We start from the raw sequence: 17,408 nt of genomic DNA, 5'->3' as shown, positions 1-17,408 counted from the left end.
AAGAAGATAAAGGTCACATTCACTCATAGAGGACATTTACAAATTACAAAGTTGACCAAAGTGTACACAATTACACTAAATGTGTTAATAAAAATAACAAGACTGTAAAAGACAAAATAATGTACAAATATATTTAGCACGAATAAATCAGCAATAAACTAAAATAATAGGGAAATCCAAAAAGCAATCTTATAGGATGAAGAGCTGATTGTGATTGTGAAGCTATAAGAGAAGAAGTTGTTAATGGGGAGGTAAAGCTTCACCTTGGTAACCAGTTTTAACTGGAGAAAGCTTGTTTTGATACCTGAGTCCAGCTCTCTTAGTTATGAGTAATATACAGCTCTAGGTCAGTATTAGGGGTCCTGAATATGTTGAGCTTCATTTGCAGGATAGCCCTCTGGTCTAACAGAACTTTTCCCACCATGGAGTACATTTTTAAAAAGTCTTTGACACGCAGAAGTCCCTGAATGATGAAAAGCTAAAAAGTTCTCATGAGGTTTTGTCACATGAAAATAAAAATTTCCTTCCCCAGCTATGAGAGGTTTACGTGCTCTCCCGGTTAGGGGGGAAACATACACTTAGTTTGAGATATAAGACAATCTGTGGTAAAGTTCAATCACTCACATTCATCGCAAATTAGTGTATGTCAGATATGAATGTCGTGACATTAAGAGATCATAAATGTCAGTGAGAGAAATATGGCAGAGGATCAGGCAGTTCGGGGGACTTTCTGTAAGAAAAGTTATGAATCCACAAGCATGAAAAGTATACTAAGAAAAGAAGCTGAACGTGAACAGGCTGAACATTAAACAGCAGTGATGTCAGTCATGCTTTCATACTCAAATATTTGGTCAAATTTGAAATATTGTTGTACTAAAAAATGTATAACACGCAGCAGCAGCAAAATGGTGACTCTACTGTATTGTGCAGAATAAGATTACCCCCTTTTGGTACCTGAGTGGTATTGCACTGTGTGATGGGGAGAGAAGATGCGATCAGAAAGATGCATCCTCTCAAATGATAGTTTACATGCCTCAGCACTCGTTCTAAGCCATTTTGGCTTTCAATCCCTGTATGGATCTCTCATTGCAACAGTAATGTAAAATGACTGTTTTTATCTAAGCAACAGGATTTTCAATCATGTCATTTCAAAAGAATTAAGAATTCAAGGATAAGATAAAATAAAGCAAACACGAGTTAGTCATATGATGCAGAAAGAAAACTAAACATGCCTTCTGATTTCTGTCTAAAATAAAATGATTAATAAATATAAAGAAGATGAAGCCATTTCAAAAGTAATGACCTCATTTTGACAAAGGCATAGTGGAGCTAGATAAGATGTGTAGATTACAAAACTTCCTCTGTAGAACAGCAAAAAACCTTTAGGAAGATTTTGCAGACTATGAAGCACTGGTCCAAAGTTCTTCTTACTTCACCCTTTAAAGTAAACATAAAATTGTTGCATATGTATTTAAAATGGAACATTTTAACCCTACTGAACAAAAAGGACTTATCTAGATTTGGGCTTGTGATACAGCTAGGTTGATTTAAATTAATTTATTTTCTATTCCCACACCATGGTGTTCATGGGTATCAGGAAAAGCTGCAGACAGAACCATCAATAAAACCAACATCCATGCTTTTGGATAGTAGGCGCAAGGAGGAGTATCTAGAGGGGTTACAAAAACAAAGTCACACAAAGAAGATCCAAATTGCTTAGAGAGGGTTCTTATAAAAAATGCAAACCAGAACAGGTTTTCTGAGAAAATTGATGAAAAAGATTTCTTATATTTTGTCAGAAATTATTTGCAGGGAATAAAGAAGGAAAAAAGGAGACAAACTATTTTCAGCTCAGTTTGTGCAGTTATTAAAAACATTTGTGTCTTTTTTTTAAAAAACAATATTGTCATTTTTAATTTTGTTCTTTAAAAAATCTGATTTTCTTTCAATAAAGCTGTCACAATAACATCAAGTTTTAATTAACTGAATGTAAATGTAGATTTGCCAAGACAGTCAAACTAGCTGTGACTTAAATTACCACCGTGTTGTCACTTTTTTCCAAAATAAAACCAAACACGCCTCCAGAGTTTTATATTCTTTCTTAAAACATTTACAATACAGAGAACAATATTCATGACATCATAATCATACGTAGTTTTTGCTTCATGGAAATATGTGACAAAATTCAAGAGTTATGAAGATGACACCACAATTTCAGGGATGAACCAGATTGTTTATTAAACACTTAACTTTTCTAATACATCAGTGCATCATAATGAAACATACTTGTACTGTGAGCTTATATTACCTTGAAACCTAACATTCAATCTTTTATAGCTGAGAGGAAAACAAACACATACCTGTACCTGATCAAACTTGGCCTCATGGTGAAATAAAAAATTTAAGAGTCCCTTTAGTTATATGAATCATTAAAGTTAAAACATGATACTGTCGACGGTGCAGTGTAGAAGATGGTGTGATACATTCTGTCAGATTGCCCTTTTTTAAAGGTAGTAGCAGGGAAACATGGATTGTCAGCTGAAGTGAAAGAACAAAAAATTGTAATGCTAAAGCTGAGAAATCAGGCGACCACCAACTGTGATTAGCAGCAAAATAAAACCTTAAGGCAAACACTTTCAGATAAACAGTCGGTGAACCCAGTTTCAGCCAACCCAGCACAACAAACTCTCACAAGAAACACAAGTTTTGCATATTTCTATTTCTGGGGAAAAAAAACACAAACAAGACTAAACCATTACAACTTTTATCCTTCTTTACAAAACCATACCATTTTCCATAATATGCGTAATGTGAAAAACCTTTAACCAGCTCATTTCCACACAGTTAAATGAACAAAAAGTGAGTTTAAACCTGCAAATAAAGTTCTTGATTAAAGAAATGAGGGGAGAAAAACAGATTTTTACCATTAATAATCAATAATATTTACAGATATGTGTCGTATGGCTAAGATATTAGGATTATAAAGATATTTGCATGTTTCTTTCTAAAGCGACCCTTTTAACAAAGCATCCAGAGATGACATCATCTGTAAAAAAAAAAACAAAAAAACATGAGTGTACTCATGAGATCAGCAACATGAAACGACACGTCAAAAAGAAGACGTCATCAATGTCTGGGAAAACCTGATGCACACACACAAGCCTGACTGCTTTGCATCTAAAGTGATTTGTCAGATAAATCAGTTCTATGAGAGCTGAGGAAGTGCTTTGGATTAGAAGATAAAGCTACAAATAAACATATTTACAGTATCCATGCATCTCACTGCTTATGACATCTAAGCATCAAGAAAACTACACAAACATCTGGAAGAGGTTCATTGTGGCAGGATAAACAGCTTCGTTTACAGTAAATACTTCCTCAAACACTTTATATGTTCACATTGAGGAGAACAAGTTCTTCACTGCATCTTCTCAGTTTCTCATTTTATTGTTGTTCTAAACTAAATATTTGTCTATTCACAAAGGCAGAGTAGCTTGCACCAAAACAAACAGGTAGACAGATTTTACCAAAGACTACAGATTTACTGCATAAGCAGAGACAATCACTGAACTATGGTTTTTTTCCTTTTACTAAATATCTTTTTACAGGTAATCTTTTTGTTTGCATGTTTAACCACATAATGGAACAGTCTTTAGACTTACAGTTAAATTATGCTGTTGTGGAGGCGGACGCATGAAAACTGCTTTAATCTTAATGCTTGAGAGGACACATCAAAACGGTGTCAATATCTCCAAGCAAATGTCTTATGTCTGACCCATCAGATACTGTAGAAACATGAGAGGAAAATCAAATTTCTTTGTGGTTCTTGTGACATTTAATTAAAAAAAAACACTACATTAAGGAGAATTTATTAAGTGATACTGGGAACTGATCATGGAAAGAGCTGCTATTAGTAGTTAAACTGGACAAAATAATACTATGGTGAGGAGAAAAAATCTTAAACAGAAACACAAAGAAAAAAACAGCTGGATGGACATCATAAAAACACTAGTGAGGTCACTATTACAATATTTGGCAAATAAACAAAAAACTAACTAAGAAAACATTTTTATATATTTTTGATCTTTAAAACCATTATTCCCGTTGAGTTTAACATTTTCTGCACGGTTGTCTGCTTCCTGTTATCCCAGTAGATGTGTAATTACACCACACAGAACACCCTCACATATTATGTGACGCAGGTAAATGATAAGAGAGGTTATAACTTATTCTTCTTATCTTATTCTACCAACATTAGGATCACTTATCAGATAATATGTACCCACATCTACCCCTTCAAGTTTTTTTTAACTTCAAAAGGAAAAATTTTGCCTGTAAAATGTGTAAGTTATTAACATAATCTGATAACACCTTTCAAAGAAGTTGTGTGAGTCGAACATTTTGTCCAATTTGTTTGTAATATCAACCTAAAGTATCTGAAGAAGTTGAGAGCGGCTGTGCGCAACTTTAAAATTTTTTAAAGGTTATCTCGAGACAATAAGTTCATTTTCTCATTATCTCAAGATAACAAGGACCGTTTTCTTGTGATAACAGGTTAATTTATTTCGTTATCTCAAGAAAATGAAGTTTGTTTCTCGAGATAACGAGGTGATTAAGATGAGCTCAAAAGTTAAGAGGTTGCTATGTTACACCTGTTTTTACAGATCAAAATAGACCCCATAACAGCTGGGGAGGGGCTTCTGTCATGCATAAGTATGTCTGTATGTTCTGTGAATGAGTACAACTTTATACTGAGATGTGTTGCAATTTCAGCCTATGTCAGACTTAGTAGATGTAAAATCGGATGTATTGATAGGTGATGAAAGTTCCTAAATCTGACGCCAGCTTGAATCTGTTGCAAGCTTGACTGTATTGAGGGATCCAAAAACATGATCTGTACTGGGATGTCCCTTGGACACACCAGTTAAGGTGTTGGGAGAGAAAATAATGCCCAAGTTCTGTCCATGTTGACAGTCTCCGTGCTCATCACCATTCCACAACCCTACCGAAGACTGTAAGCCCCCCCACCCCCCACAGAGCTCCTGCAATGACTGACTACTGCATGAAGGAGCTACAGGTCCTTTATTTCCACAGCAGTTAGACTGGAAACTATCATTGCTCCAAGTACATCACAAACACACTCAATAAAATCAAATATAATTAATTAGTGAACATATTTAATTTAGCAGATTTTTTAAAATCATTCTTATATAATAAAATCAAGTAGATTTCTGGGTATTCCCACCGCACATGCTGGTGTTCTTTCCCAGCTTCCTCCCACAGTCCAACAACATGAAAACAGGCGGATTTAAGTCTGTAAAATCTCATTAGGGGTGAGTGTGAGTGTGATCAAATGTTTGTCTCTCTGTGGTGGTGCTGTGATGGACTAGGAACAGCTCCAGCACCCTCGCAACCCTGCATTTGAATAAGCTGTTATCTCGAGAAAATCTTGTTTGTCTTGAGATAAAAATCATGATAAAAACCATTTTTTAAAAACAACAACAACAACAACAAACAGGCACGTTCGCTCTCGGCTTCTATAAGTATCATACCAATGATCTAACTTATCTGAGAGTTGGAGCGTAGACAGAATAAGAATTTATTCAACTCTGGTGCAGATCAACTTTTGTTCAGACTCGGAAGGAAACCATCATCCTTGTTTATGTGAACGCTCTCTGCATGCCCTCGTTATTCAAGCACTCACATCGCTCTTTTTTGTTGGTTTTTTTTAAATAAAAAATTCAAAAGAAATAATTTATTTTTTGCTACTTCTACTCTGTTAAAGATTCTCAAAGATTGTAAATATAACAATTTCACATCACATGATACTGGTCATTTTTCAGGACTTATTTGTCATTGTAAGTATGAAACATCTTATAAAAACAGCTCTCAGTTATATGTCTTTTAAAACAAACTCTCACAAATGATGGCATCTTGTGTCACTGTTGAAGTTTCTGGTCTGCATTTCAGGCATCCTTTAAAAAGACAAACAAAAACATTGTTAGAGAATTAAGGGGCCGTTATTTTCTAAAATTATTTGTAAGTCTGCTTTAATGCCGCAGCAGAGTTATTTTAGTGATCCACAATAAGACAATCACTGTGTTTACAATTGAGCGTTTTCTACTTTGTATGTTAAGTCCTGACAAGTTTCCATAAAATTCTGTTAATAATGTGGGTCATGTGCAAATTAAACTTGTATTTTAGAATGAATAAAATAATGTCTTTTGGAACCCAAAAGACACAGCAAAGTCATAAAAAGTGTGTCTTTCTGTCTTGCGCAGCAGAGGGCAGTGTTGCAACAGTCAGAAACAGTCACAATCAGCTGGAAACCTGTACGTCTTATAAAATGGTTCAAGCTTTGACTTATGTATCAGATTGTGATTCAGAAGTTTTGTTCACCAGATGGGGAATACAGTTTTTCTGCTTCGCATCTACAGTCTGATAACTGTTGTGCAAACACAGAAAAAGTTGGATCAAAGATGTTGTGGCTCTTGCACCTTTACTCTTGGAGGGACAAAAAATCCAGAACAGCTTGCAGCTTTTCTCTGCAGGTGCACTAATTTACTTATTTACTGAACCCGGAAGGGGTTATTGTGAAACACGCCCTGTTTCTTAGTCAAACCACCTTGTCCAAACAGAGAGGAGAGATGGTAAAGAGATAGAGTGAGTTGTGGTTCAACTCATTCATCTTTCTCTGTCAATATGGTTTTGAGGTCAAGCGCTAGACTTTCCAGTTGCCTTGTTGTTACTAAATGTCAGTTATATGTGTCTAAGGTTTTCTCCCCTGGCAGCGCTTGTCAAATTTGTACCTCCTCCATCACTTCCATGACGATTGTCCTAGGTCCGGTCAAGATCAGGTTGCTGACGGTACGGTAGTCATGACAGAGGACGTTCAGTCCATTCACAGACACTACAAACTGGCACACCTGGAGACAGAAGGAAAGAAAAAAGAGCTCTTCAGTGTTTGGGATAAAGAGGCTGCAAATCCGACTGGCTTAATCAGAGCTGTTCTTTAACACCACAGAGATAAACTCTTTCATTACAGGTTAGTCAGAACAGAGAAATCATAAATGAAATCCTCCTCAAACCACGATCCATGTAATCATTTCTTAATCGGTTGCATTGCTGTTTCGTTGTTGTATTGATCCATAGTTCATCAGGATTTAAAAACAGAAAAACAGGCTTACAGAGATCAGATTTAGCTGATAATTCTGAACAAATGGACCTCAACACATGAAGACTCAGTGAACAAAGTCATGGCTCTATAGCAGAGGTGCTCTCTTCAGTCTTAGAACTGCAATCCAGCAGGTTTTTAGTGAATTCCTGCTTTAAAACACCTAAATCAGATTACCGAAAATGGATTTAATGACCAATCAAGTTCTGTTCAATGACTCATTAATTTCAGTCAGGTTTGCTGCCGCAGGGATACAGGGAAAACCTGCTGGATTGGGGCTCTTGTAGGACCAGAATAAGTGACTCTGCTCCAAAATCAACAGTGTTGGTGTTGACTGACATGATGATTATTCAGTCTGAACACCAGTAAGCGCATGACAGACACACCCTGATCAGTCTGTTCAGGTTGCAAAGTCAGAAGTATGTTTCAGGAAGTGTCACATCTGAAATCCACTCTTTTTATAGATGTTTCACAACTACTCCAACGTCACTGCTACATATATAAAACATCTTCTCTGAGCTGCTATACACCCTAGTGCAAACATAAGTATTATTTAACAATTCATTTAAAAACCTGTGTCACATTGAAACAGCTTCATAAAATCTGGAGGGTTTAAAAAAAAAAAAAAACACTAAGTGGTTCACAAAAAATGTATTTCTCAGTCCCTGAGGAGACACAAAATGTGACATAAAACCATCTGAAAGGGTAAGTTTTTGTCTTTTAATTTAAATGACTAACTCTGTCTTTAAACATATCCCTACTCAAATGAAATACATATATAAAAAAATAAATAAATAAATAAATAAAAAGTTCCCATGTTAAAAATACATAATCTACAAAGGTAGAATCATGTAAATAAAATCTCTAAAAAGGCTCATATACGTGTATGTTGCATCAAGTCTGAATGGGTTAACTTCCTGTTGCCAAAACCTTTTTTCTTCTTCTTTGTCTTGGGGGATGAGGGGAGTGGGGGCACTTATTAGCATTTTCAGATACGCACACAAGAACACTCCTCATTCTTTGACTGCCAAAACTTGCAAGGTACTTGAATAGTTACACATGACACTTAAAATACCTTCATGTAACCTATAAATCTTTAAATTGCAGACAGAAATGGCTGCAGATGATTAAACATGTTTCATGGATCATACGGCTGACATATAGCAGCTACATAAAGCTTGCTTTATGTATAAGCTGTTACAGGCTCTTAGAAGTATTTCTAATCACTTTTATAGCAATAACTGTTGAATGTTTTTCTGACGCCTCTCAATGTTTCAGTGAAAGAGAGGCGGAGAAGGTAACAAACAGATTAGGAGCGATAAAGGGAAGAAGAAGAAAAGAGAATGTACACACTCCTCATACCTCTCTGCATAAACACTTTTTCTCTTCTGCTCATGCCTTTATCTGAGGCATCTTTGTTAATAATCTATTTAACTATCTCCTTACACCTCCCCTTGCTGCTTTTCTTCTTTCAGGCTCTGGTTTGTTAGTCTTGGCTGGGGCCCAGCTGAACTGAATGACTCTGCACAGAGTGGGTTAAAAATCACTTTCGCACAGCGAAGCAAAAAAAGACATGAAGAAAGACACTACAGCTGTGCAAAGCAGGGTTGAACTGCTTACTACCAAACTAATAAGTGTTTGTGTCCTGTTAGAATATGTGGACTAAAAAACGGAAACCATACTTTCAGCACATTTAGACTGAATACAGACAGTTTTTTGTAGAATACACAATCATATGGGGCTCTTCCTTGCTGAGAGAGTGGAAGATCTTTTTATACTTATTATTTCTTTTATTCATTTAATGCATATTAATAAACTTATCTGTAATTATATGAGTTATGTAGATATGAGAGTTAGCCAGAAGGCTATTTTTCATTTGCAGTCCCTAGACAGACGTTTAAAGTCATCCTAGGAGAAGAAGAGAAAAATGACATATTTACATGACATTATTAGTATAATACATTTAGTAAAAGTAACATCTAGGCTAAAAGTATATTAGTGACAGAACACACATTAACAATCAGAACAATAAACAAAATACATGAACTCACATACACGCCAGGCAAAATGGCAGCAGGGGGCAGCGACAGCAGATTTAGTTAATGTTGACAGCTCAGATTATCAGCAAACCCTTTCTTTAACTGCGTTTTAAACTAAATAAATGTTTTTAGATTTCTGATAGTCGTGATACCACCGATACTTAGAACCAGAAGATATCTGGTTTAGCTCAGCACAACACTTTTTTATTAGTTTAAACACAAGTAGAGGTTTCACTCAGTGGTACATGGCTGGATCCTGGCCAGGAGCTGTGAAGTGAACTCATTGCCTAGCAACCTAGAGGCAACAACAAGACTCCAGGAGAGTCTGGGAAAAAAAAAAAAAAAAAAAGCTTTGAAAGTATTTTTTGAAGACAGTTTGATCTCTTTCACAGACCATAGCTCAGCTCATCCTCAGGGTAGTGAAGACACTCTGTAGTTAATATTTCCTGATTCCAACATCCGGATTTACATTTCATGTTAAAATGCTTTAATCTATGGTATAAAAAAAAAAAAAAAAAGAAAGAAAAGAAAGAAAAAGAAACCAGAGGTGCCCAGAAATCTTTGGATTTTAATGCAACATTTTCATCAACAGGATGCTTTGCCACAGAAATGCTTTAGAAATCTGGATTCTTTTTCACTTAAGCAACCTCATCTGGTTGATGAAGCAGCGTCATTCTGCTGCTGTAGTTAGAGGATAAGCACCTTTTCTAACTCTGCCAGTCTCAACTGCTCCTCCTCGCCTGAGAAAAGATAATACTCTAATATCCCAAATATAGCTTGGCAACCACTAGATCCAAACAACGCCTCGCCCGGCACACAACATGAACATGCCAAACATAAACGGTACTGATGCCTTTATAGACAGCCAGGAAAGCACAAATTTGTGCACCATTACAGGCTGTGTGAAGTTGGTGCCGCTTCAATTAAATACAGAAGAACTGAAACACAATCTGCTTGTGTTTTTGAGTAAACATGTTATTATTTGATGGAGCTTTGAGTTTTGCTGAAATAGATCTATTCTTATCCATATTTATTCTGCTTTGAGATATGGGGCTATAAGGAAAATATTCCAAATACCAATGAAACAGGCTGTTTGCGTCCATATTAAAGTAAAACAAAATCCACTGGACAGACACATAATGGTACAGAAACATCCGTAAGAAACGGACACAAGGTGAAACAAACAGACTCCCTGCTCTATATCCTGCATTAAAAGTGCATCACATGTGGCTTAGCACTGATGTATTGGACAGTTACATAAGTGGTCAGATCCATTATGAAAAGGGCCGCGCTGCTGCAAGTCTATGTGGTGAAAACAACCCATATAGATCAAGATGCAATGTTTAAGAGCATATATATGTGACAATAAATAGGAAGGGCCTACTAATGATTTTTACAACCTGCAACCTAAGTACAGCGAGTATACACCACTCCTTTGGCCTTTTGCCTGGAATGAAGTACCAGCACTTTACAAGACCAAACTGTTCCTAGGATTGTGTTCCTAACACATTACACATCACTAAAACTACTCTGGTGAGGTCAAATGGGAGTAGCCTTACAGGAAGAACAAGTAAATAAGCACTGCTGTGCACCAGGTATTTAATCAGCCCTGATAATGCATTAATACATTTTATTCAGTGTCCAGTACTAAACATATGGTTGTGCTCATATGTATTCATACCCTTTCATTAAAGAAAAGGCTGAATTTACAACAGTGACTCAAATAACTGGAGTTTAATTGATTTAATTGAATTGAAAAAAAAAACAAACAAACAAATTGGTCCTGGACAAATTAGAGCACTTTCCTGTTGAACAGTGGGACAAAATACCTGTCAACAGGTGCAGAAGTCTGACTGAGAGGAACAGAAAACACCTGACGGTAGCGGCAACATTACAGGATTGTTCAACAAAATATTAGCTTATGAGTTATGTAATATGTAATAAATTACCTTATTTGTTTGCTTTTAAAAAAAACATTTCTATTGAACCAGAAAATAATGTAATGAGTTTCAACCAATTTTTATTTATTATTATTACTTTAGTCAATTTCAGCTTATTTTACAGGCAGCTGTTTTTTCCTTCTTTAATGAAAGGGTATAAATGAATATGAGCGCAACTGTATATCTTCTTCTCACCTGATGAATAGTGACAAACGTACAAAGAAGGTTGCAAATCAGATCACTGTGTATTCAAAAGAACTAATCACAGGTACAAAGATATGACACATGCATTTCAGAGCAATGAGGCCTTTATGACTGACTTGAACCATGATATAGTACACGTTTCCATGGTAATCACAGCAACAAAAGCAGAACTGATATTATTTCTACTGGCCATTTCCTCTTTCGGTACTGATACTTTAACTCCTTTTCATCCAACTCCTTCCTAACCTTCCTTAGCAAACTTAAGCTTCACATGTTGTAATTCAAACATGACACTAACCACTACAGCTACTTGAAAACCACATGGCTTCATTTCTGGAAAAAAAAGGAAAAAAAAGAAAAACGAAGCCGAAAAAAAAAGGATAACATTTTCCAAACCTAGTTCAAACCTAACTTAATATTATTACTTTTCTCTTTTGGCCTGATGTTTAGCTTCTACTGCTTTTCTTCATTCAATCCCCTCCCTCTTCATGTTGTGGCTAAAATTGCTATACTCTACATTCCCAGCATTCCTTCTCCTGCCCTTGTTGACATACCTTCATGCCAGCTGTAGCAGCAGAATTACCATAAAAAACCCTGTTTTGTGCTCACTGAACCTTTTTCCCCTTCTTCTGTCCTCATTTTGCAACTACATCAAATCTTCTTTTTTATTTTTGTCAAACATTTCTACTGCAACCTATTAACTTAAAATAAGTACCATCCTTATCTTTGAGGGGAAAAAATTAAAATCACTTCCTGTAATGCACAGTGGAAAAAACGTAAATATTAATTAACATTTAAACATATAAATCAGACTAATATACCTGACCTGAGCTAACCATCTATCCCTCCTCCACCTAACCTTCAAGATATTTTTTTCTTCATGCCATGAATGAACAGATGAATGGGACCCAGAAGGGTTTCTGTACTCCTGTTCTTACCTTCATGCCAGCAGCAGCTGCAGGTCCACCAGGGTCCACAGCCTGGATGTGACAGGGCTTGCTGCCTCGTACCACAAAACCCCAGCCAACAGCATCACCAATAATCTGAAAAACCACAGTGGCCAATGAAATGTCAGCAGTCTATCTCACAGCTCTACAGACTTAGTGTTGAATATTTGTCTCCATAATATGAAGAGTACTGAGCCAAAGTCTGAAGTGTCCTTAATTTGATTACACATTATCTAAAACAAATGGAAATAAAAGCAACAATTACTTAAAATAAATGGGAATACGTTTCATAAGGCTAAACCAGTGTTCATATAACTCTCATAAACTCTCAAGTTAATATATGGTTGGTCCACCGTTATTTTTCAACACAGCATAAAGTCTTTTTTGTCATTTTTTTCAGTAGTCTTCAGGAAAAGCTCTCCAGGCTTTCTGAGGAATACTCCAAAGCTCTTCTTTGGATGCTGGTTGGCTAAACATCCACATGCATTTCTGAGGTCCTGATGCGGTCAATATTTTCTTAAAAGATATTTCTGTCAAATACATAATAAAATCTGCAGTAGATAGATCTTTCTATATCCAGCCATTTCTTTTTATGTGCTCAATTCATCCAGTTTCTTCACATCTTTAAATGCTGAAATACTCCAAATTTTCAACCAATAGCTCTTTACTGATCCCATAGTTGATGCCAATTGTGTTATCTTTGTCATTTTTCATAAATGCAACAAAAGTGCCCAAAGATACTATGTAATATCAGATGCTTTTTTTTTTTTTAGTTGTCTGTTACGTGTACATACAACACATGTTCATCCTTTGAATAAGTTGCCTTATTTATGCTTTAATCATCCACAGGTCAGTGTTAACGGGATTAAGAAACCACAAAATTCCTCTGAAAATGATCACACACAGACTGGCTTGAAAATAAGAAAAAAAGCAACCGATTTCTAAACACTCTCAAAGACCTCAGAAAGTCCAAAGAAGTGTTGCTCCACTTTAAAACATTATGAGATAGCGCACTTCTTTAGTAGTAGTTCATCCAGTTAAAAACATCCACCTCCAAGTCACTCCCTGTCACCACAGGTGTGCCCCAGGGCTCTATCCTGGGGCCCCTGTTGTTCATTATCTACCTTCTCCCCCTTGGTTATATTTTCAGAACACATCATATTCATTTCTACCGCTATGCTGGTGACACCCAGCTCTATCTTTCCACCATCTTCCCTCACAGAGTGTCTCCATGAGATTAAGTCCTGGTTCACCTCAAATTTTCTTAAATTAAACAACAGTCAAACTGAAATGTTATTAATCGGCACTAAATCCACCCTCTCTAAATCTGATTTCTCTGCATACTCATTGATGACTCTTCCATCTCCCCCTCTCCTCAGGTAATCAGTCTGGGTGTCATCCTCGACAGCACTCTGTCTTTTACATCACATCTCAACAACATAACCTGGTCAGCATACTTTCATCTCCGCAACATCAACCGCTCTGCCCATCCCTCACCCCTCACTCTGTCGCTATACTTATCCACAGCCTTGTCACTTCCAGGCTTGACTACTGCAATTCTCTTCTGTTCGGTCTTCCCCAAAAAACACTCCATAAACTTCAACTGGTTCAGAATGCAGCAGCCCGGGTCATCACAAGAACTTCATTCACCCATCACATCACCCCTGTCCTGCAGCAGCTCCACTGGCTCCCCATCACTTACATCATTCACTACAAAATCCTGCTGTTCACCTACAAGGCCATCCATAACCTCACCCCTTCCTACCTTTCACACCTCATACATATCAGCACACCAGTCCAAGCTCTCAGATCCTCCACCTCCATTAATCCCATCGTCCCCCAAGCCCGTCTGGCTACCATGGGGAGCCGAGCATTCAGTTGCTCTTCCCCACACCAATGGAACTCATTCCCCCCTGATCTTCGTAACTCTGACTCTGTACAATTGTTCAAATCAAAACTTAAAACACATCTGTTCAAACTGGCATATTATCTGTAACATTTCCCACTGTCTCTGATTATCATTGTTTCATGTCTATTTTACTTGTGTTTTTATTGAGCTACTGTTGTAAGGTGACCTTGAGTGTCCAGAGAGGCACACACAAATAAAATGTATGATTTTAAGAAATTATAAAGGGGTGGCTTGAGACTTTTGCACAGTACTGTGTTGCAGATCATGTGTGATTGTGTAAGCTTTGTGTGTGTGAATATTTCTTACAGTGAATGTCTTCTTTACAAAAGGCCCTCCTGGCGTCTGAAGCTCTTCAGGACTCACTTGCCTCTTTAAAACTGTTGAGAAAAACCCATAAATTTATAGTCTGGTAACAGTGAAACAAAACCTTAAACGCAGAGTATGAGTTTGGGTTGATAAACAATGTTTGTATTTATGGAACCAGGCACGAGAGTACAGGTTTAAACGGAATCAGACATCTAATATTTATATCTTTGTTTTTTTTTTACTTCAATATTAGCTTTAGAAAAAATGTGTATGCATGTGTGAATGGTGGTCACATGCAGCGAGAGCTTTGAGGCACGTTGCCACTTGAAAAGGCGTACCAACCCCCTTGCAACTTCCCCTGTTACTCAACTCAGACCTCTATATGGGTATTTAGTCGGACTTTTGCGTCTCAAAGTGATCTTAAATGTAAGTCTTTAAATTAATTTACTGAATTGTTTTTTATTATATCAAGCACAACATAAAAATGTAATTTCCAGTCCTTTTTTCACTTTTAAGACACTTTACTTGCTAATCTAAAAAGAAAGATAAAGATAAGTGAGACCAAACTTTTATTTTCTTGTACTGGTAAATGACATAATCTCTCTCTGTGGAATCTTGATCTCATCAAAGATATGAGACAACTTTCTTTTAAAACTCTCTCCCTCTGTCATTTCTGCCTCATATCAGAAGCAAACACCAGGAATGTTCTTTTGATCTATCCAACTTAATAAGCAGATTATTTTATTAGACTCTAAGCTTATTTTTATTCTTCTCATTTCTGTCATCTCTTGTGAATTTTATCTAAACCTGTTGGTTCTATCTTCTTGTCATGTGTTATTACTAACACGTGATGATATTTATGATAATAAAGAAGAAGTAGATGGGAAAAAACCTAAAAGTTTGTTTGTGTACGCGTGTGTATGTCTGCCTTCCTCTTCCTGTTCTTTGTGTGGGTCATACCGAGGGGGGTTCTGGTGGTACAAAGAGAGTCCTGTCAAAACTCAGCTTGGATTTCATATCAAAGGAAACCTCGAAGAAGTACAGCGAAAAAACATATACACACAAAAAAGCCTAAATGTGTCACTCCTTCATTCAAATATGCATTTGAAGTTGAAGCAGTTTATATCCAAATGATGTCTGATTATCACTTGCAATGAGCAGAACAGATCTGTATCCCTCTCTAAAAAACAATTTATGAACTCCACTGAAAACATCACATCAAGTTACTTTATGGGTCTCATTAACAGGGAGAACAGAGGATCAGGTACCGATCCGCATTCTCAGAGACACAGGTGGAACTCAGACTCTTATTCTTACCAACGCGTTGCCCTTCTCCTACCGCTCATCCTGTGGGTACAATTTAGTTATCAGAGGGATTGAAATGGGAAAGATGTTCAGACCAGTCCATCGTGTTTACATTCAGTCTGATCTAGTAACCGGGTTTTTCCCTGTTGTCACTTGTCCAGAGTTCCCTGTTTCTGGTGTTACCATGATAATGGGTAATGACGTGGCGGTAGGTCGGGTTATGCCAGACCAAGAAGCTGTAGAAAACCCCCTCACCACTGTTAGTTCTAACCCATCTGATGCCAGCCTTAAAGTTCTCATGTTGACCCCTGAACAGTTGGCGGCTGCAAAAGGAACAGATAAGATGGCAAAGGTTCATCCAGCCACACCTCGGGTAAAGAGAAAGTGTGTGAATGGCTGGCGTTCTGTGAGAAGAGACCTAAAGATAGGTGATCAGGTCTTCGTTCAGTTACCCACTGAGAGCTCAGCTGCATCTGTACCTGTACAGGTATCATGCAACACTCCAAATGGAGAGAATGCTGTCAAACCTCCAAACCATTTGTCTGTTCGTCTCCCAAACTCCACTATGTTAAAACCTCTAGCCACCATAATGGAGCATCTAAAATCCGAAAAGAAACGTGATCCTGTAAAGTTAAGTAATCATTTGCATCTCTTTGATGTTCCAACACCTGCCACCTTAAAATACTATGTTCAGCGTACTAGGCCTCTAAAGCGACCTCTTTATGTTAACCCTCTGTTTTTTACCCTTGGTGTACTACCACAATCAGCTCCTCATGCGGTGGTCTCTGCTGCTCCAGGATTACCCCCTGGACGTACGGTACAAAAAGGGAATTGTGAATGTGTTTGATGATGCCGTATTTTGAGTGTGAGTATACACATTTAGTTGTTTGTTGTGACTGTTTGTTTTACAAAACCTTGGCTGGGTTTTGTATTTTCAGGGGGAGAGTGTTACGGCTGCCTGTATTACTTTTCAGTTTACTAATTCTGAACCTTCAGCTGGGATTCCTGCTCAAACACAACTCTGATTGCTGCCTTCTGGCTGGGATTGGTCCTTCATGTCACCTGCTCATCTGCACCCTGCCCATTGGATAATTGGAACTCCGGACTCAGCTGACTCCACTAATCACCAGGACTTAAAAGACACCAGGAGTCTTTCATTCAACGGCTACCACTGGCTCAGTCGTGGTCTGCCCTCAGCCTGTGTTGTGGCTGTAACGTGTTGTAGTTCTGGAAGGACTTTTTGACTTTGTATAAAATCCAGTCCTGTTATGTCTGTTAGTTTTTGTTTTGGAATAGTTAAACCAATGCTGTATTTTGTTGGATAACCACTTTACGGGCTTGTTTTGCTTTTGGTTTGGCTATTTTGAGGCCATTCCTGGCCTATTCTTGCCTTGTCTTCCTCCTTGGACAATAAATCTGTCTTGGTCCACATGTACACCTGGCCACAGGTTTTTCTTTTGTGCGGCTCAATTGCCCTAGCAGAGTCTGGGTCGTAACATAGATTTTTAGTCTTCTATCTCTCAAACATATTGTATTCTTTTTAGCAAGCATTAACATGTACATGACAAAGCCTACCAAGAATTA

General features: G+C 37.3%; 1 protein-coding gene across 2 annotated transcripts in view; it reads right to left on the bottom strand.

Annotated features, from left to right (window-relative positions):
* Positions 1 to 2,221: 2,221 nt before the first annotated feature.
* Positions 2,222 to 17,408, bottom strand: part of deptor (DEP domain containing MTOR-interacting protein) — a gene marked incomplete at its 5' end in the record, with an annotated part of 36,584 nt that continues 21,397 nt past the window's right edge. For both annotated transcript variants that reach the window (XM_079240789.1, XM_079240788.1), the window contains 5 exons: positions 2,222 to 3,046; positions 5,922 to 5,975; positions 6,810 to 6,926; positions 12,296 to 12,400; positions 14,520 to 14,590. In XM_079240789.1, coding sequence (XP_079096915.1) covers positions 5,967 to 5,975; positions 6,810 to 6,926; positions 12,296 to 12,400; positions 14,520 to 14,590 — 302 coding nt within the window. In that variant the 3' untranslated portion in view covers positions 2,222 to 3,046; positions 5,922 to 5,966. The remainder of the gene's footprint in view (positions 3,047 to 5,921; positions 5,976 to 6,809; positions 6,927 to 12,295; positions 12,401 to 14,519; positions 14,591 to 17,408) is intronic.

The sequence above is a fragment of the Telmatherina bonti genome (assembly GCF_933228915.1).
Source record: "Telmatherina bonti genome assembly, chromosome: 5".
Lineage (NCBI taxonomy): Eukaryota > Metazoa > Chordata > Actinopteri > Atheriniformes > Telmatherinidae > Telmatherina > Telmatherina bonti.
Note: the sequence above shows the minus strand (reverse complement) of the source record. Positions and strands in the feature narration are given on the sequence as shown.